Source organism: Tuber melanosporum (genome assembly GCF_000151645.1).
Source record: "Tuber melanosporum whole genome shotgun sequence assembly, scaffold_86, strain Mel28".
Taxonomy (NCBI): Eukaryota; Fungi; Ascomycota; class Pezizomycetes; order Pezizales; family Tuberaceae; genus Tuber; species Tuber melanosporum.
The window spans coordinates 124,682-144,464 of NW_003299135.1; the positions used below are offsets into that span (position 1 = coordinate 124,682).

The 19,783-nt window shown below is 48.0% G+C and overlaps 3 protein-coding genes; 1 reads left to right on the forward strand and 2 right to left on the reverse strand.

Annotated features, from left to right (window-relative positions):
- Nucleotides 1–11,069: 11,069 nt before the first annotated feature.
- On the reverse strand, nt 11,070–12,780 carry GSTUM_00011498001 (uncharacterized protein). XM_002841949.2 has 3 exons: nt 12,038–12,780; nt 11,672–11,939; nt 11,070–11,593 (listed from the first exon to the last, which is right to left on the reverse strand). The coding sequence occupies exons 1-3, from the start codon at nt 12,639–12,641 to the stop codon at nt 11,359–11,361; spliced, it is 1,107 nt and encodes a 368-aa protein (XP_002841995.1). The 5' UTR covers nt 12,642–12,780; the 3' UTR covers nt 11,070–11,358.
- Nucleotides 12,781–13,196: 416 nt separating this feature from the next.
- Nucleotides 13,197–14,772, forward strand: GSTUM_00011499001 (uncharacterized protein; the record flags this gene model as incomplete). XM_002841950.2 has 2 exons in its annotated part: nt 13,197–14,215; nt 14,294–14,772. Exons 1-2 carry the CDS (start codon nt 13,315–13,317, stop codon nt 14,770–14,772), a joined length of 1,380 nt encoding a protein of 459 aa, XP_002841996.1. The 5' UTR covers nt 13,197–13,314.
- Nucleotides 14,773–14,893: 121 nt separating this feature from the next.
- GSTUM_00011500001 (uncharacterized protein) lies at nt 14,894–16,493 on the reverse strand. XM_002841951.2 has 4 exons: nt 16,295–16,493; nt 15,657–16,242; nt 15,535–15,607; nt 14,894–15,475 (listed from the first exon to the last, which is right to left on the reverse strand). The coding sequence occupies exons 1-4, from the start codon at nt 16,327–16,329 to the stop codon at nt 15,453–15,455; spliced, it is 717 nt and encodes a 238-aa protein (XP_002841997.1). The 5' UTR covers nt 16,330–16,493; the 3' UTR covers nt 14,894–15,452.
- Between the last annotated feature and the right edge of the window lie 3,290 nt (nt 16,494–19,783).

The window sequence follows — 19,783 nt, forward strand, 5'->3', positions numbered from 1 at the left end:
TGCAAAACCAAGAAGTACAAGAGAGCCATAATTGCTGCAGGCTTCTCTTCTCCCCTGGGATATTCTTGAAACCTACCATAGCTCGACATAGTCTACAATTTCCACCGACATATCCGTCTCCTGAAACCTGAAAAGAGAAATTTTGGGCAACCTCATGTTAAAATATGCCTAGACTATACTGGTGAAAAATATATATATCGGACTCACTGGTGTTCTGTGGGTAACCGCAGATGTTCACAATCTGCCCAATTTACCCGAGCATGCTCTTCCACGATCATGATTAATGACCCAACATATTGTAAATCTATGCCCTTCGTCCCTTCGTAATCATCTGATCTCAGCAGTATTAAAACTCTTCAAGTCATCCAGCATACTACTAGTTTACTCATTTCCAATAAGACTCCCTATTGTTAATTCCTATTATATCTTGCATGTACTTCAAAAGTAACTCTATCAAAACGTCCTGAACTCCATCATCACCTGTCCAATGGTATCTGGCCATGCTTTCGAATGAGAGAACTATGGAAGAAATATGCGGGATAATGAGAGAGACAATGAAGAGTAGAAAGGCTAACTAGACAATTGACTTTGTTCTTTTTCTTTTCATTGTGGCCCTTGCTATTCTCACTCTGAGCAGGATTGGTATTCTCTAAATACAAGAGACACCCGCTACCTCTCCAGTGATCTTCCGACCCTTTTCCTTCACTGACCATTTGAACGGCCGCGCCCTCGCCACTTTGCCAAGTTCCATTTTCTTCCCCGCTGATGTATGATACCTTGCTCTCCCTGATTTGCCAAGACCTATATCCTACATCCCCGTTTCGTACACCAACCCGGTCACCACCGGGTCCAGAAATGTGTGAGAGGGGATATCCTACAAGTAACAATTACAAGTAACAATGGTAAACGCATGGGTGAATAACAACAAGACTATTGGTTGAAAATAACTGACCTTCCCCAACCAGCACCAATTAATCCCCACAAATCCAATTCCTAATTTTACCAATAAAGCCCATTGCGTACACTCACAAATACGAGAAAAACAATGAACAATAGAAATATTTTTTAGTTTAACTCGGGCAATTCTGTTGCCTTTAGAGGCTGTATTGTCCGCCCTAACGCGTTGATTAATAGCTAGTAACTTAGTGAACATGACGACGTTGTTTAGCCGAAACCAACAACACAAGTTCGGCAACATTCCGCTCGAGAATTTCTAGCAAATCACTTTCCACCATCACACCCTCCTAGCTCAGATTATAGTTCCCATGTCAATATCAATTACCTTTATTAGAAAAGGTAAGTTGAATCTGTCAAATGACTATGAATTAGCATAAACTACTTAATCCCAGTATCCATGATGTGCTTGATTACCATAGCACTCATTGCGATGCTAGATCAAAAACCAATAACAATTGAGTATGATATCCTATGTGCAACCCTAATTGGGATTGCCTACAGTTTGTCAGCAGCAATCCTCGAAATTCCCGGACATCTAATGGCTTTGCTGGGTCATCCGGCTGGTGTGACCTGAGTTGCGCCAAGGCTTGAGTCAACGGTTGCATGTGCTCCACGAGAATTTGGCGGCCGCTAAGAACTTCCACCCGACTGACCCAGGCTTCCCATAACCAAGGCCGGATTGGGGTCTCACTTTTTAAATTTGGGAACAGACTTTTGATTGAAGAATAGAGTTTTAGATTTTGTTTGCTGCCTCAAAAAATAAGATATCTGTGCGGGAGTTCCACAATTCAGGGTTATAACACTTATGAGACAAGGATAGAAGCTATTACTAGTGATGGAAACGATCAAATAATGCTCGTGTTTTTCCCTATCATGATCTGCTCGACACCTCGATCACAGGAGTGCCTCTAATACAGCATGCTCGAGTAGGACCCCATAATCTACTCGAGAATGTGTGATCATGCTCCATCACTCTATCTCCACCATTCGCGTAATCATGCCATCTCATCCACTGATAATATAATCACTATCCACCGAGCACACTTGAAAATATTCTCCAAGAGACTCAATTTTGATCGATTTTTCTCTACCCCAACATGTCAGCTTTTTTCAATTCTAGCGTCCTTGACGCTATATTGTTTAGTCGGAGTATCCGGTAAAGTTTCTACTACTTGCTCGGTTGATGAAAGTGGAGACATTTAAATCAGTGTTCCCAGCTGTCCAGTCTGTCCGTCTTTGAGTTTGGACGGGACGGACTACGCCCGTGAAGACGAGGACCGGACGGGGTGTAGGGGACTATAGCCTTACCGCTTAGACCTCCGGTATTAGCCAAGTTGAAATCACACACCCAGAAACGATTTACTATCACCTCATGAAACATCACTCGCGTCGTTCCCCGCCGTCCCCTGCAGTCACCAGCCGTCCATCCACCTTGTCCAGAGTCAAGCGTACTCGAATTTGCTCAGTCATGATCCGGTCGTGATGGTATTAAAGCATGTGACTCTGCTCGAGCAGGATCTGCTAATATGATCGAGCATTTGAGAATGGGGCTCTCTCTCGAACTCCAGTATAACCCTTGTCATCTATTCGAGCATGATCGCAGGGTTCCGAATCGTCGGCGGAGGACTGGACTGGACTGGACTGGACTGGACTGGACTGGACTAGTGAAGTCCGGCCAAAGTCAGGTCTAGTCCAATGGAGCAAATTAGACCGACCAGAAAGTCGTGGTTGTTGGAACTGACTCCACCGGGATCGGTCGGACTGGTCAAAACCGAGTGATAGAATGTGCATCGCTTTTTGGCTGAACCGCTAAACAGCAACTGCCAAACGGCGAAAATCTCGGCCGCGAAAAGAAAAGTTAAACGCCAAGAATAAAATAACACACAATACTTCGAGGCCTTTGTCACTATAAAAATATCGGTGGCGTGTGTTATTCTGCAAGCGAGCAGCATCAAAGACTTCCAACAAAGGAAACCGTACAGAAGTAGCAAGAGTAATTTTGCCCCAATTCTAAAATATGGTGGATCTTTCTCTCCGCAAAACACGGATCCATCCTATCAGAGTCCCACTATAATAATATTATTATTATGCAATCCTTTTATACAAACTAGTCTAGGACCAGTCCCAACCGCTTGAACTAGGCCGGTCTAGCAGTTAACATCAAGTAGGACCGACTAAGCGGTCCTGTCCTCGAGACCAGACCAGTGGGACCATTCGGAACCCTGCATGATCGTGTCCATCACTAGCATCCATATCTTGAACACTATAAGATTATGAAGCATTTTTTGAGAGGAGGAAGGTGAGGTGTGAGGAGGTTGAGTCGGCCTGCAACCAGGATCCGCATTTCAAGTGATAGTTAAACTAACTAATATGTTACGATATGAGATTGATACAATTGTGGAAGTGACAGGAATGTTGTAAGAGGCTTCCTTCATCCCCAAATTATGGTGGTTTGTGAAGCGGGATCTGTGGACATGCATTACGCTTATAACACCAGCGATCCACCAAAAGACCTTGGTTACTGTAGTATGTTGACAATCTACCCCTCTATTTACCGTCACTTTTTATTAAAGCGGACAAGAAAGGAACATAGTACACGGTCATACCCCTGCTACAGCCAACCAACCATGGTCAAGTTCACTTATCTCACTCATTCAACCCTGTGCCGTTTAGTAGTTACCCTCAGGAAAGAATTTACTTTTAGCTCCATAGTGTAATATGATGCGCAAAAAATTGTCACTGTTCTAATTTTACTAGATCAGAACACGTATCTGCGCTATCTTCAATCAGGCCATTGCACTGCTAGCACTAGGTGATCTGGGAATTCAAAAAATAATCATCGACAATAGATCATATTGCATTCCGGCCTTATGGCACCTCTAATGCAAACTGACTGCAGCAAAGAAGACGTAATGGGCCTTATTACCTACCAGATTCCCAATTGTCCGGAGCTGGGTGCCATTGGAGAACAAAATTCTCCGGGGTCCGTACAGGATCTGACAGCGCGGGCGTCCCGGGCAACATCGGCGAGGACAACAGGGCGCAGCGTCCAACCCTCATGAAGACTGCCGTACTAGGGTTGACTCCCGGGACCTGGGGTCTTAGTTCTAATATCATAGTATCATTATTAACATATCTTGCAGCGGTCATCCACATGGCACCAACACCACCTGCAGCGCCAGGTCATTACCCGCAGGCATTGACCATTACCTACAGCGGCCGGCCGTCACCAGTAGGATATTGGCACATCCCACATCTTGAGAAACCTACAAAGCCCTCCGTAGGTGATGGGAGGTGGTAGGGATGGAGGCCAAGATGCCATTCTATCCCGAGCATCGTCCAATGCACTTCCATTCGTCCCGTGCACACCCGAAGGCGAAAGCTTCCTTTGATCCCCTCATTCTCCTCTCCTCGCCACACATCCTTCCTCCCTCTCCACATATCCTCCCTTGCTACACATCCGTTACCCGAAGCACGCGTTTTCATTCACAACACTAAGCCTTCTTGGCTTCCCCTCCTCCCCCTCCATTTACCGGGTTCCATTTACTTTAATCCACCTACCGTCCCCTTAAACATCAATCCCTCCGCACCGGTCTACCAATAATGGACGACCCTGAGGCTCCCCGTACTGTGAAATACCCCGCTGGTACTGCTCCTCCTCAGGAGGTTAGGATTAAACAGACTGACTGGGGTGAATCTCGAGTAGACGTAAGTTTACCCCCTTTCCTTCTCTCCATTATCTTACTTTATCTTTGGTGGGACCAGTTTTTTTATTTCCACTCTCTCTCCGATTATTGTACTACGCAAATTGCTCGCTAACCAGAGAGTGCAGCCTCTCTACATTGGGATGGCCGCTGAAAGGACCGATAATAGGACCATCAAAATTATCTTCTCAATTCACGACCAGCATTGTTCAATTACTTGCTACGCCAAAAGATTGACCCTCAATAATAACAACAGTTGGCCGAACCAAATTAGGGAAAATATCGTCCAAACGATTATAAACCTTTCCAACTATAACCGTGCTAAATTCATGGGCGCTGGTATCACAGAGGATCTAGACGAATTTTGTGCCGGAATTTCCCCATACCTTTGGAAAAAGCTGGATATTCTCGGTGTGGTATCGAAGGTGCAGACGAGAAGATGGGAACCGTTTGGCGGCACTCTTATCAGCACTGCCGAGCAGGCGGATTCCGCAGCACGAGCGTGTGTTAGATGTTTCGGCCACGATCATAGCTCTGCTCTCACAATTAGTTTCAGAAATATCGTGATGCCAGACGCACATGGGTCTATTAAGTTGGTCGATGGCTGGGGAGATTATGAAAGTACCGTTCGCAAGCATACTTGGAACACAGTTCACAAGTATGTTTATGAGTTGACAGGATACAGTAATGGCCATACCAAAAGAGACCTTCAGCGTCCACCCGTTAAGATAGCCTTTTTCTCAGCTACTCCAGAAGGCAGTGGGGTAGCACTGATGCGTCATGCTTTGGTCAGATTTTGCTCGGAATTGGGTGTTCATATGAGTTGGTTTGTTCCCATATCATCTTTGGTCCACAATATCCATGCGCTAATTTGTGTGACAGGTATATTCCAGATGCCGATGTAGAGGCTTTTAGAATCACCAAGAATAATCAAAAGATTCTCCAAGGAGTCGCAAATCCTGGTGTGAGGTTTGGCCCAAAGAAGCAGGCAGTAGTCAATAAATGGGTCAGAAGAAATGCCGAGCAGTATTGGCTCACACCTGGTGGTCCTCTTGCTCCTGGAGGAGCAGACGTCGTTATTATTGACGACCATCATATGCCGGCACTGATTCCGTTAATCAAAATGGCTCGCCCCGAAGTCAAGATCATTTACCGGTCCCATATTTATGTCCGCAAGGACCTTGTGGATTGCGTTGGTAGCCCTCAAGAACAAGTATGGCGGTGGATCTGGGACTTCGTCAAAGTAGTGGATGTCTTTATCAGTCATCCAGTAGATAGATTTGTTCCCAACAACGTTCCATTGGAGATGGTTGGGTTCATGCCTGCTTGCATTGATTGGTGCGTTCCCTAGCCTCCTGATTCTATTCCTGAACTAACAAATATATAGGCTTGATGGACTTAATAAACCCTTGGGACTGTGGGATTTAAAATTTTATTATTCCAGTCTTCGTAAACTATGCAATCAGCAGAAAGTGTAAGTTAATCTTGCAAACAATTCATGCATCCCCGCCACAAAATTGCTAACTCTCTTGATGCCTCCCAGGAACCATCTTGTTTATCCAGGAAGAGAGTATATCACTCAAATCGCGAGATTCGACCAGAGCAAAGGCATTCCCGACGTCATTGAATCTTACAGCAGATTGTGTAATCGCTTAATCAGCGAATATCCCGAAATTCTACCCCCCCAGCTACTGATGTATGTCGAACCCTATCCTGCTGTGAAAGCCACTGCTTTTTGAATAATTTTGTATTAACATATTATAGTTGTGGACATGGAGCTATCCATGACCCAGATGGTGAGATGGTTTTTGAGGAAACTATACAATTGCTTAAAGAGTCGAGATATGCTGCGATTGCGAACGATGTGGTTGTCGTGAGAATTGGGCCTTGTGATCAAAGTGGGTCTTCTTCCGGGATGAAATTTCTGCGAACAAATCTGACATATTATTATCCTAGTGTTCAATGCAATGATAACCAAGGCGAAAATTGTTCTGCAACTATCCTTGCGTGGAGCATTCGAAGTCAAGGTTTCAGAGGCCTTGCATCATGGAAAGCCTGTTGTCGCCACGAGAGCCGGCGGCATCCCTTTGCAGATAGAACACGGAAAATCTGGGTTTCTCGTTGAGGTTGGCGATACTGAAGCTGTTGCCAACCACCTCTTCAATTTGTACACCGACAAAGATCTCTACGCCAAGATGAGTCAGCATGCAAAGGCCAGTGTGAGCGACGATGTTGGAACCGTGGGTAATGCTGCCTGTTGGCTTTACCTTGCCTATAAGCTCTCGAGGGGCGAAAAAGCTCTCCAGCCTTATGCTAGATGGATCATGGACATGGCGATGGAAGAAGCTGGCCAAGAACATGAGATTGGTGAACGGATACTCCCGCGCATGGCAGCTGATTATAAAGGAAAAGTCATACCCTAAATCAGTACACCTTTCATATCAAATTGTGAGGTCAGATATTATTAACCAATAATGTACTTAGCTTGGAATTGGGTTCAGGTTATTACCAACCAAGTGCTCATCCATCGCAATACAGATATCTTTTATTATTATCAATCTTGTGCTCTGGACAAAAGTGAGCTAAATGAAGTAATACATCCAAATAGAAACTTCTAGAATAGTTGTAGTCTCTTGTTACTTCGCTCACCCGGATAACTGAAAACAGATCCATCGAAGACCTGTAATTGTATAAAAGCAATGCGAAACCAAAAAGTATGAAATACTCATCATTTGAAACTGTTCTCCGATACCCTTCTGACCATTCCTATTTTCGATCTCCGGGGGTCTCTCCTCTAGCATGCTAAGTTTTACCTCAGTTGCATAGATGATACTGCCCTATATCCAGTTCATCCGAGAACTCTCTTTTTTATATCGTTTCCACCACTATTGCGTGAGGAGTTAACGACAACATTGATCGCAGCGTAACCAAAATGCAAACCTCATACAGGTCAAGGATTTTAACTGAGGCGGACCCTATAGTGATGCCATAGCTTTAAGGCAGAATTCAGAAACCAGAAAAATTTGCTTTGAACCAGCTTGACACAAGGCCCCCCATGAGTTTTAAACACCTAATAGCCGGTTACTCTACACTCCTATTCGCTTCGATCATAGTCGGCAAACCCAATCGTTACTCCAAAGCAAGTGTTACGCACTTTTCTTTTTTTTTTTTTTTTTTCTTTTTGGAAAATAGGTTTACATAATAGTATCAATGCTCTCAAGTATGGGTACCGTATTTACTCGGTCGATTTTCTAGCTCCATCGGCCTAGATAGGTTTAGCACAGCAAATTAATATAATTGCGAAAGCTAGTTAATGAGATCCGCATGGATCTTTCGCCATTTAAAGTCATTTGAATACAAGGAAACCACTTATGTACCCCTAAGCCCAGAATCATTCCTAGGCTTGCAATTGTGTATTGGGAGAAAGGAACTTTATTAGTTGCCTTTCTTGCCAAGGGTTTCTTGCCCTAGTGATTGATGAAGCTCAGGAAATTGTCTCCCTACACCATTTGCCGCTATTTTCCCGGGAATATGATAGCACATAGCCATGTCCACAAAGCGCCCGCTCTATTTCTTGCACTTTAGAGCAATGACTATCCACAGAAGGATAGCAACAGGCTCTCAGACCGCCAGTGAACTGAAATACCTGGTCCGTCCATCTTTGGGTAAGGACGGGTATCTTGGTGTCCTTCCGGACCACTGCCCCGGACGGGCAGGCGGGCCCTGAATGCTTTCAGGATGCTATAAGAATGTGCCAGGTTTCTACCGACGTCGGGAGGTGACGGAAGGTGTCGGTCGGGCCGTGTGGGTAATCGCGGAACCCCATTGATGACCGCCTGCCGTCCTAACCCACCCTGCCCCAGAAACCCAGGACCACCTTTCGCCAGTGCTCTATAGGCTGCCCGGAACAGTTGGGAAAACCGGATGGCTATGCCAGTCTTCTATCAATCGGAGAGCCAAACCGGGTCTTGTGTGATAGGACTTAAAAGGTTTTTGGCGAGGTTGTAATAGCCATGAGGCATGGTCCCCGGCACCCCGTACCAAAACATCCCGTACAATACAATTACTCTTCCCTGATACCAGTATTATGTGAGCTACATATATATTTACTGTTTGGCAGAGCCAACTCGGAAATTTCCTAAGGGTAGGAAATCGCACTACAGGCTAGGATTGTATCAAGGTAGGGGGGTCAAAAATAAAAACAATAATGTCAAAAAAAAAAAAAGCTTACCAAATTGATTCCGAGTGATCGAACATGATTGCGCCAATTTTCAAGACTCGGAATCTACCTATGTCTAAATTTGTATGGATCGGATGGAACACTAGAATGTACGTCAACTGTTTCTACACCTACATAACTGGGCCGACGTGTCATCTTAACCACTATTATTATATGGCACCGGCGGTCAGAAAAAGCGCTGCGCGCAGATACCAAGTGCGCTCCTATATCCCCTTCCAAAAGGACTGTCTGTATCTGACTTGTTAACTAGAATCGGAGACGGAAGACAGAGTTTTTGCAATGCCGGAATCATTGATATGATGTGTGCCGGAGGACCATGAAATGGAGATAAAGCACACTTAGCGGAACGGATGAGAAATCACCAATCAGATATATTATCCTGGTACCGGTATCACTGCACCGGCATAATAACCAGGGACCGGGGTCCCGCCATGAGACCGAAGTGGTGAAATAGTGGTTGGAGATATCCACAGCTTGATAATCGGATGATGGCTGTGGATGATGGATGCGTGAGTGGTCAGGCTATCCGATTTCAGGAATATATTGGGCAATTGGAAATTTCCCGGTGCACACACTACGTTCAACTCTCTAAGCCTTATCTACATACCGCAATCATTTTCGTGACAAATATCCGCAGATATCTGTGGCGCATTTGAAAGTATTCAAGGATATTACCAGATATCCACTTCCCATTGACAGAGCATATAATCAACTGACTTCATGGCATAGACCAAAAGACTCTTGAGGCCGCCAAGCACACACATGAAGCGTGAAGAATTCGGAAAAGCGGGATCCCCCCCCCGCAAAAAAAAAAAAAAAAAAAAAAAAAAAAGACCACACGAGGATCCCACCTTGACTTAGCCTGGCCATCCGCAAAAAGTAGCTATGAGAGGCCACAGGCGTAAGGCCAGCTATAGTATATTGTGCTAAGAAGCTTTACAAAACAGCGGAAGAAATTCCGTCGGTTCCAGTACTCGAGTACAGTACCAGCAGGAAATGCGTTATCTATGATAGCCCTTCTGGCACGCCCGACAAAATAAAAATAAAATATCAACAAATCAACAAATCAACAAAACACAAGCTAAAAAGCCGATAACCGGTGTGGAAATTATTTGACGACTTTTCCCCTCCAGATAGCAGATCGACCAAGCACACCTGTGCTGAAGAAATGCCGCTTGTGACCCACTTGCTATTGGGAGGCTGTGACGATAAAATAGACCCCAAATAGATATTAATACGGTGTAATGTAGTCGAGATGGTAAGAGCGAATCAAGGATAAAGCTATAGCCAATGGAGGTGGAGTAAAGGTTGAACTGAGTGCCACAACGAACATGTGGTTATACAAGCATCATACTAGTCTAGCTAACGAAATATGAAGGCACCTACGAGGATCGTGCGGAAAGTTCTGTGCGCTGCTAAACCATCCACTAACATGGGACACCCTCCATCAGGATACCACCATTCCACTGCTCAAGACCGCCCTATCCAATTGCCCTTGCTCATACCGGTACGAACAGCCGTTGATGCAGAAAAAATTTGAGCAAAACCAGTGCAGTGAGTGGCAGAGCGAAACTACCACCTCCTGAATGGGATGAGATCCTGTTGATCGGGTGAGACGGCCTAGATGACAGCATGAGTCAATCCAAGGTAACTTTTGGGGGAATTGCCGTATGGCTAAGAGGGAGGAGGGCTTCCAAAGTAGAGTACTGTACCGCTCTTCCTGCACAGTTTCCGAATGGAACGCTTTCCAGGTATATCTCCCCTCCCCAGCTCACGAGCCAATGCGTAGCAGCCATTAAGATTACAAGCTTCACTCCCAAACTCACTGATGAATCGTGATGATGATGTCCCTAATTGTAACAGGGATATTCTCATTACCTTAATTTCCTCTTTTTCATCCAAGAATTTCTCTCATCTCAGAGTTGGCGGATATTGCCACTACCGGTATGCCACACCCATCACTACCGATAACCGTATTCAATATAATTTATTTATATACACCCCAATTCCCCTCTGTTCCGTGTCATTCCGGTTGCTCCCGAATGTATTATAATGGTTAATCTAGGTCAGGAGGGAAGGACAGCTCCCAAATGAGCTTATTAGAACTAAGCAGAATCATGTTCCCTCCCGAGTTGGACTGTACCGTGCTGTTTCTCTCCCATTGATGTGAGAATATTTAAGCTTCCGCTTCGCGAAGCGAGACCACGACCCCTAGAGTTTTTTATACTGCTTAGTCAGTATCGAGGTGGAAAGGGGTGGAAGACAACTAGCAGGCTGGATTCCGCTTTATGAAGACTCATACGGGGAGAGACAAAACGATCACAATATCACCAGAATTATCAAGCAGTCTCCTCATGCTTTCCCTTCCAGCAATCATCCACCAGACGAGGTGTGCTGCATTTACGAGGTATATACAGCCTATTTTCATAAACTACATTACCCGGGCAAAGTAACTAGTCAGTCCCCAGAAAAGCAATCATCCAGCCAATTCCACGCCCCTCCCGCGTCACCACCATCACCATGTACGCTGGGCTCCGGGCTAGCAACCCAATTCCCAAAATCCCACTCAGGAATCAACCTATTACTCTCAACGTATCCCTCTTCAAGCACTTTCCTCGCGCCCTCCGCGCCAACGATGGGTAAATTCATGGCATCCAGCAAGCCCACCTGTGCCAGAACACTTGCTTGGTCCCTATTCCACGCTGATCAAAATCCAGGATCCCCTCAACATCGAAAAAGAAAGAATGAAAGAAAGAAAGAAACGACCAACCAGTAGATGTGCTCGTGATAGAGTTTCCCGCCGCGGATGCACACGATGCTCACGAGTGCGATCTCGACAACTCGGTTGGTGGGTGGAATTCCCGGCAGCATCCAATCGATGCGGGTGTCGTGACGGAACCTTGCCACCATCTCATCCACGATCCTGTCCGAGCCGACAGTCCTGGAGACTAATTTCATGGTCAAGGATGGCGGATTTAGAGGGATGAAGTGGTACTTGTAAAAGTGGTAGAGGTTTTTGTAGCCTACTCCTCCGGTGCCTGGGTCCCCCACTCCCCCCACCCAGCCAAAAAGTTAAATAAAATGTCAATTAACCCAACAATAACAAAGATATAGACAAGAGGAGAACAATAATTACAAGTGGGAACATGGTTAACATAGGGCTCCTCAACCATAGTCGCCATAGTCCTGTCGACATCCTTCTCGACAAATTCATAAAGCATATGCTCGTCCCAGATCCCCTCAAGATCAACCTCCGGTCCCACCGTCTCCCGCAACACCGCCAGACTGCGGGAATAGGCAAGATCGGCGGCGATCTTATCGTAGTTCGCACCCCCACCTCCCTCCTCGGCGAAGCCGGCCTCCACGCCCTCATACACACTGACCTTAACCCTCCGTCCCGAGAGCGAGAAGGGTGCGGAGGCGGGCAGGTGTACGAGTATCTTGATGCCCGGGTGGAACCCCCTGGGGGCGCTTGGCAGCATGGGCGGGTAGTATGCTATGACGGCGGTGAGGGATGGGAGCGACGACGTGGCGAGGGAGAGGGCGTGGAAGGCGCTCTGGCCGAAGGCGAGGAGCGCACATTTGGTGTTTGGCTCGATGTCGTCCGTCGCGTTCTCGATCCTGCGCGTGTTGGCGAAGGGGAGGTGGAGTACTGCGTAGCCCTCGGCTGCCCAGGGGGTTGTGTTGAAGTGGGCCGTATCTGTTGCTATTATGAGGGTTGGAGGGGGGTGGGCATCCATGTCTGGCCTTTCTCGTTATTCGGATTGGGGGTGGGGGGATAAGTAGGAGTACTCGTAAATTAAGTGGGCGAGGTGCGGTGGTATGGATGTGGATGAGAGGGGAGACTGATGGGCTTTTTAGCTGCTGATGATAGGGGTGGTCCTCGGATTGAACCATGACACAACTTCATCATCATCATCATGCATAAATAAATAAACTTTGCCGAGCTCGCTTAACTCACCGATCGTGGCAGATGAGGGAGATTCCAGTATGTGGTGCACTCGAGTAGTTGGGGAGAGAGGTTGCACCGGTACTTTCTTGGCGCTCACCTGAAATCAGCATTCGGGTGGATTCAGCACCCTCGTGCGAGTTATAGTATATCCTACTTGTACAAGCATAAGTTAATAGGTCCCAATTCGGCCTTAGTCTATATTATCTTGGTATGGGCAAAATAGGCAAAATTCACAATCACGAAAGACAGGTACTTAATCAATCATATGGTGTAGCAGCTCTGTTTAATACCGCCCTGTAGACTAACACTCTCCTTTCTTTCAACAAGCCACCCGCCCACCTTTCCCCTCCCCGCCAACCACACACAGGCTGCTGGTGCGGCGCGCGCGCGGTAAACGGGCTGATCAGCTTGGAATGGCGGTGCAATAGTGCAACGCAGCAATGACGAATAACGGCCCATGAATGTTAGGCAGCAGCAGCACACATCTAACACCCTACTCCACCCAGCCCAGTACGGGGAAAACCTCTTTATTGACTCAGCGACTGCACCAGGGTGGAGCAGTAATGAAAATACTCCCCGCCTCTTCAATCCTTAAGGCCCTTTTAGATACAGAGGGTCGACAAAATACCCACCGCCTCCCAAGGACCAAAGCATCAGCGAGGGCCAGAGCATCAACAATGTCCAAACCAATACCCCTCCCATCGCCACCCACCTCCCCACCCCGCCCGCTCTCGGAAAACGCCACAGCTGCAACAACGACCGCACCACCACTCCCCCTCCGCGAGATGGTAATCTCGCCCGTGGGTGACATACTCCTCCACCTACTCACACCTACCCACACCCTGCACTACAAAACCTCGGCGAGTGTGCTAATCACCACGTCGAAGGTCTTCTCCGCAATGTTGAGCCCGACATCCCCTTTCTCCGAGGCCCAGCGCTTCAACAACTCCCCCCACTCGACGCATCCGTTCGTGCTAAGGCTCCATGACGATGACCCCGTAGCCCTCTGCATCCTCTTGAAAGCTCTGCACAACCACCCATCCGTTCCCCGTTCGCTGACCTTCAGGCAGCTGGTCAAGATGGCCGTCGTGGTGGACAAGTATGATTGCTCCCACGCCACCAGAATGTACGGCGATAAGTGGATGAAGGGCTGGACCTCCAAGGCTGAGAAGGCGGGGTACGAGGAGTGGTTGTTCGTGTCGTGGGTGTGGGGCGTGGAGAAGATTTTCGGAAAGCTTTTCGGGAAGGTGGTAAAGGAGGTGTGCGTCCAGAGGGTCGGCGGGGGCATGGACAAAATTCCCGTTCTCAAGGAGAGGAAAGGTGGGGGCGGGTTCGAGGAGTATGTGCCTGAGAGTGTGTTGAGTATGTGCCCATCCCTACCAACCAACCAACCAAACAATGAGCTCCGCCGGGTCGCTAATGAAGGATACGTCATCGCAGAAGCGATATTAAACCACCGCTCAAACCTCCTCACTCACTTGAAGACCGTATTTGCCTCCCTTTTCGAACGCTACCGGCCCTCCCCTTCCCTCTCACAACTGTCCCCTCAGTGCGCTGCCACGCCCCCTGACCCCCGCTGCGATGCTCTGGTGTTCTTCAGCGTGTACCGCAAGCTCTCGGAATTGAACCTCCTGCCGTGGAACACCATTGATGACTTGGACGGCTTCACAATTGATGAGTTGGTGGGCTGGATCCTCCACACAACTCCATCTTCGAGCATCTCGGGAGCGGGTGGTGGGATGAGACTCCTTTCCTTGGAAAAGCACGGAAAGGCATGTAATCCGCTTGAGCAACTCGCAGCGCAGGTCAAGCTGGCCATGGCCGCGAGTGGGGGCAACGGGGAGAGGGATGTGTGGGAGTTTAGGGCACGAGAGGAGGAATCTTCCTGGGAAGAGATCGGCAAAGAGGTTGGCATCTAGTGGCGAATTCACGACCGATCACTCGTACAGAATTTTTCCGGTGTCGGCCCCCAGCTAACACAAGTGATGCCAGAGGGTGTGGCATGTCATCTCTGAGGGATTTTCTGTGTACTTAAGAGACTTCTTTTATTCCAGCTAGGAGGTTGGGCTGGTCATTTATCTCGGTTCACAAAAGAAATAGCTCTCAAACGGTAAGTTTACATAGCCTATGACGGAACACAACACAAATATAACACGGTACGGAATCAAAAGCGTTTTCATGCCAAGGGATCGAGACAAGAAATGAAACCCTTGTTATTTGTCCGATCAACAAATAAATGGATAAAAAATAAAGCCGAAAAGTGAGAGATGAGTTTAGCGAACAAAAGAAAAGCGGAAGGAAAAAGAGAGAGAAAAAAAAAGAGAAAAATAAGAGGAAAGCCCAAGACTTGTCTGTCAGCTGACATCTGGTGGCTGATCTCAGTACAGTCGAGTGCAGTAGTTTAGTAGTAACACACGGGTTTCGTTAAGAATAAAATGCCCCGAGGAACCCAAGAGAACAAGAAGCGTAAAAAAAGAGAAATAGGAAAAGCGAGGAGAAATCCAAAGATCCCTAGTACGGAAAGGAATTTGAAATAAAAGCCACGGTAAAAGTGTGATCGACCGTACCGACGTCCATAGTTGTGGGATTCGCCGATGGTTTAGCCAACACAGCGAGACCAGCCTAGAGTCTGCGTTAGCCCAATTTGCCAATCCCAAGAAGCGGGATAAGGGGAGACAAACCAGGAAGCCCACAGCCCATCCCGACGAACAAGTAAACCAAGAAGATGACTACGAATACTAGCAATATCATCAACTATTTTCTCGTTAGCGCTCAAACATTCAAAAAAGGGTTCAAGACAAACCTTAGTATTCTTCCACCACATCCTCCTCCTGAGCCCACGACTCCGAACCCTAAATTCCATGGCCCCACTCTGCAATCCAGCAGTCTTGTCGACAAGTAAATCGATCCGCTCCCCCCTCTCCAGCACCCTCTCGATATTCTCCGTCATAATACCACGTGCGCTCTCAATTTCCCTCTGAGCCTTGGCCACGACGTCCTCGTTCTCGCCGCCGGCCTCGAACTGGCGCATGGTGGCGCCGAGCGTGGAATTGAACTCGGCACATCCGTAGGGCGGGGCGTCGGCGACGGCACTGGCGGGGTACTTGCTCGTGAAGAGGCGCTGTATCTCGAGGAGGTAGCCGAAAGGTAGTTTGCGCCCTATATGGGCTGCGGAGATGACCAGAAAAGTCTGACCGAACGGGGTGGATTGCGAGGAGGCGGTCGCGATGTAGTGGATATTATGCTGACCGTGGGTGTAGGTGAGCTTCTGCGGGCTCGTGTGCGTGATTTTGGGGAGGATGAGCGAGGCGAGAGATGAGGCGTTTGTGGATGCGGCTCCGCTAGGGGAATATTCAGAGAGGATGGTGGTGCCATGGGCGACGCATGCGCTGTAAAGTGAGTGAGCTGTGGTTTGCTGGCGGGATGAGGGGGGGGGCTTACTAGAGAAGCGGCGTGGAAGAAGATGAAGACGACATTGGGTTGAGGGAAGATGTCGATGAATCTTGTTTTGCTTTTTCCAGCAGGTCTTTTATTGAGATGATGGGCCGTGATGCGTGGTGCTCACTGTTCGATCACGGGTTAAATAGTTGGTAGGTGAGTTGGTTGGCTAGTCAATAGTGGTGGTGGGTGGGGGTTTGCGTCGGAGCTGAGCATTGGAAATAGGACTGAGGGTGGGTGACCTGATGACGATGTTCTCTCACATCGTGATTATGTAATGAAGTGTATTGCGTCATATTGGCTCACTCGTTTAAGGCTTTTGCAACGGGATTGGCTTGTGAAGTATGATACTCGAGTAGCCTATGATCGTGGCGCCAGGGGTAAGAGCCGGTATCTAAAGTTTCCGCAGCCGCGAGTGTCACACTTTGACCTGGGAAGAGGCAATGCTCCACTGTAAGTAGAACCAGGCTTGTTGATGCCGGGTCGGCAATACAAGGATAAATAAATTATATTGAAAACCAAGCTGCAATTGGGCCCTCGCGGGTGGCAGGGATTGCCCCAGTGTGTACTAGAAAACAATTGTTCTGTAATAACGCCAATTTATTTACCCAGTTCTGGAATATCAAGTTTGAAAAATCGGACGGGGAGAATTTGTGGTGTAGACTGAAAACTACAAGATGGGGCAGCCGTCATCAGGGTAAGAATGACACGCCCTTGGTGCTAGTCCAACCTCTCTCAGCATATTCACAAGATATAATTATGATACGCAAAGCTGCAACAGGTCTACCCAAATCAAAGATTTTCTCATCCAATATTAAACTCCGATGCCATTCCCCGCTTCATCTGCATACTAAAGGCAATCTTCCGCATCTTCCTTACTGCTTCTAGGCCCGCGTCGACCGGTGAATCATCCATATGCAAGTTTCTTTTCGCGCCCACTTTGGTAGAGGTAGCTGTAGTCGCCGAACCCGTAGTATTCCCCCTCCCTTTCCCGCCACCGGTTCCGCCACTCCCGGGAACTTTAATATCCCCCGGCGCATCCCTGATCCCAAAACTCTTCGCCAAATGTCCGTAATGCAAGACTTTATGATTGAAAATCCCCTTCTCAGCGGCAACATGTGTGGTGTACGCACGGATATGACTTCCCCACGCCCTCTTTGCTAGGTCCATCACCGCTTTATCTGCCAACACCCACCTCTCAACTTCCAACTGCCATTCCGTAGCTTTGCCCTCCCACTTCCGCTTATTCTTGTTCGTCCCTTCTCCCCCGAAGCCCTTACTGAATACCTCATCCACGTCCACGCGTATGGGGCTTCCGCACTTTTTTAGAACTGCATCGACGTAGCCTTCCTCCGGCCCCGGCAGTAAGAACATGACGGCCCGCCCGGCGCGCCCCGCACGCGCAGTACGGCCGATGCGGTGGAGGTGGTCGTCACGGGAGAACGGAGGGTCAAATTGGATTATATGGTCGACGTTCGGGAGGTCCAGCCCGCGGGCAGCGACATCGGTGCAGAAGAGAAGAGAGGGGGAGGTTGTGTGCGCAAAGGAGTTAAGAGTGGAGGTTCGGATTGGCTGGGGGAGGGAGCCGTGGAGTTTATGGAGGAGGGCGGTGGGGTGGAGGTGCGGGGTGCTGGCAATTGTGGGGTTGTTCTGTGGAGGCTGTTTTATGGACTTTCCGGGATGATCCGGTTTGAGTTCTGAAGCGTGAGGTTCTGTAGAGTATTTTTCAGAGACTTTGGAGGCTTCTGTGGGTTTTGGAGGTTTTGGCGGCAGGGCATCTGAATCATGTTCCAATGAGCGAGAAAATACTTGAAAATGAAAGTCCACCGAATCCGAGCAAGAGAAAAAGACAATAATCTTTGGACTTGTAGTCTGTCGTATAAAAGCTCTCTTAAGTATCGCATTCAACCCCACCAACCTTAGCTTTGCCGGTATCAAAACATAACTCTGCTTCAACTGCGCCGGAGCCTGGAACCCTTCCTCCTCACTCTTACCGCCCCCGCCCACATCCTCATATCCCTTCTCCGCCTTGATGTATAGCGCCTCCTTCAAAGAGATATCCCCAAGCCGCTGTACGTTGGTCTTCATGGTCGCCGAACAGAGTATCGACACCCTCCTTCTCGGTAATCCCGGTTCGTTCTTCCAACCCGTTGTATCCTCCACTTTCTTCGGCAACTTGCTCTTCCTTTCTAAAATGCCTAGGATACTCCCAATTGTCTCCTCGAACCCCAACTCCATAAGCCTATCACCTTCATCAAGAACGACCCACCTCACCCGACTAATATCCAGGCTCTCCGTATTCTGCAGGTGATCCAATAGCCTCCCAGGCGTAGCAACAAGTATATTGATCCCCTTCCTCAATCGCGCCTTCTCACTCTTCTTTTTCTCACCGCCGCTGACAGCACCCGGGACAATCCAGTGAGGGCCGTTCTTACAGTGGATTAGTGTGGATAGGACTGTCGATATTTGCCGGCACAACTCACGGGTCGGGGCGAGGATAATAGCGTAGAGGCCTGAATGTCTGGTCTGCTTTGCCACACTCTCACCATCTTGCGAAGCAGAAAGAGGGGGTGCAGAAAGGCTCATGATACGGTTTACTATTGGTAACAAATAAGTCAATGTTTTTCCGGACCCGGTCTCAGCTTGTATGAAAGCGTCGCTGTCGGTGGATACTAGCTCAGGGATTGCAGATCGCTGGATGGCGGTGGGTGTTTTGAGAGCTAGTTTTGCTGTAAGGTGATTTGCGAGTACGGGGGATAGTCCTAATGTTGTGAAATTGGTAGATCCATCCGTTAACGGAGCATTTGATGGCTCATTCGCTTTTCCTTCCACTTCTTTGTCACCCGTGACAGCACTCATAGCTTCGGGATTCCCGGTCCATAAGGAGGATACAAACTCCCCTGTCTTGATAGCCTGCAACGCGGGTTTCTGCTTGGGCTTTTTGTCTCCTGGCTTGTGCTTTACCGCTGTTGTTGCGATTTCGGAAGCGGTAGTAAGGGTGGTTTGGGCAATGTTGAATTCGGCGGCTTCGATCGCTCTCTTCTTGGCGCGGTGCTCAATAGCTTTCTTTGCTTTTAATCGGTCTTTCCAGCGACCGCCTTTGAATTTTGGGACCGCAGTTGTGAAGGCATCCGGGCTAATGTCGAAGTTAACTACCATCCTATCGTCAGCCATCTTGAGGGGTTGTGGGGACACAATTGCTTCCGGTGTTATGAATGAGAAGGGGTGATGTTGGTTCCAATTATTTCATGGGGAGTTGCCAAGCGTAAAGTTACCCTACCCAGAAGACCCCCCCTTCAAAACCGGAGCGAAGTGCAGAGCAAGAACTCGACCCACCTGAGCAGCCCAGCTTGCGGACAAACCAATTTTTTCCCTCAATTTCACCATCTTCTTTACTAACCGTTCATCTTTCAACACAAAATGGTACCACTATTGCCCTCCCGATATTTCCAATTGTGCCTACAAAGCTAAACACAATTATAGGCTCACCGA

Excerpts from the sequence above, each read along its gene's own strand:
- GSTUM_00011498001 (XM_002841949.2), bottom strand. The coding sequence starts at position 12,641 with ATGGATGCCCACCCCCCTCCAACCCTCATAATAGCAACAGATACGGCC. Across the intron at positions 11,940-12,037 it reads TGTTAACCATGTTCCCACTT|GCACCGGAGGAGTAGGCTAC; the intron begins GTAATTATTGTT and ends TGGGGGACCCAG. Across the intron at positions 11,594-11,671 it reads TATCACGAGCACATCTACTG|GGACCAAGCAAGTGTTCTGG; the intron begins GTTGGTCGTTTC and ends AGCGTGGAATAG.
- GSTUM_00011500001 (XM_002841951.2), bottom strand. The coding sequence starts at position 16,329 with ATGTCGTCTTCATCTTCTTCCACGCCGCTTCTCTA. Across the intron at positions 15,608-15,656 it reads TGTGGTGGAAGAATACTAAG|TTGATGATATTGCTAGTATT; the intron begins GTTTGTCTTGAA and ends ACGAGAAAATAG. Across the intron at positions 15,476-15,534 it reads GATGGGCTGTGGGCTTCCTG|GCTGGTCTCGCTGTGTTGGC; the intron begins GTTTGTCTCCCC and ends CGCAGACTCTAG.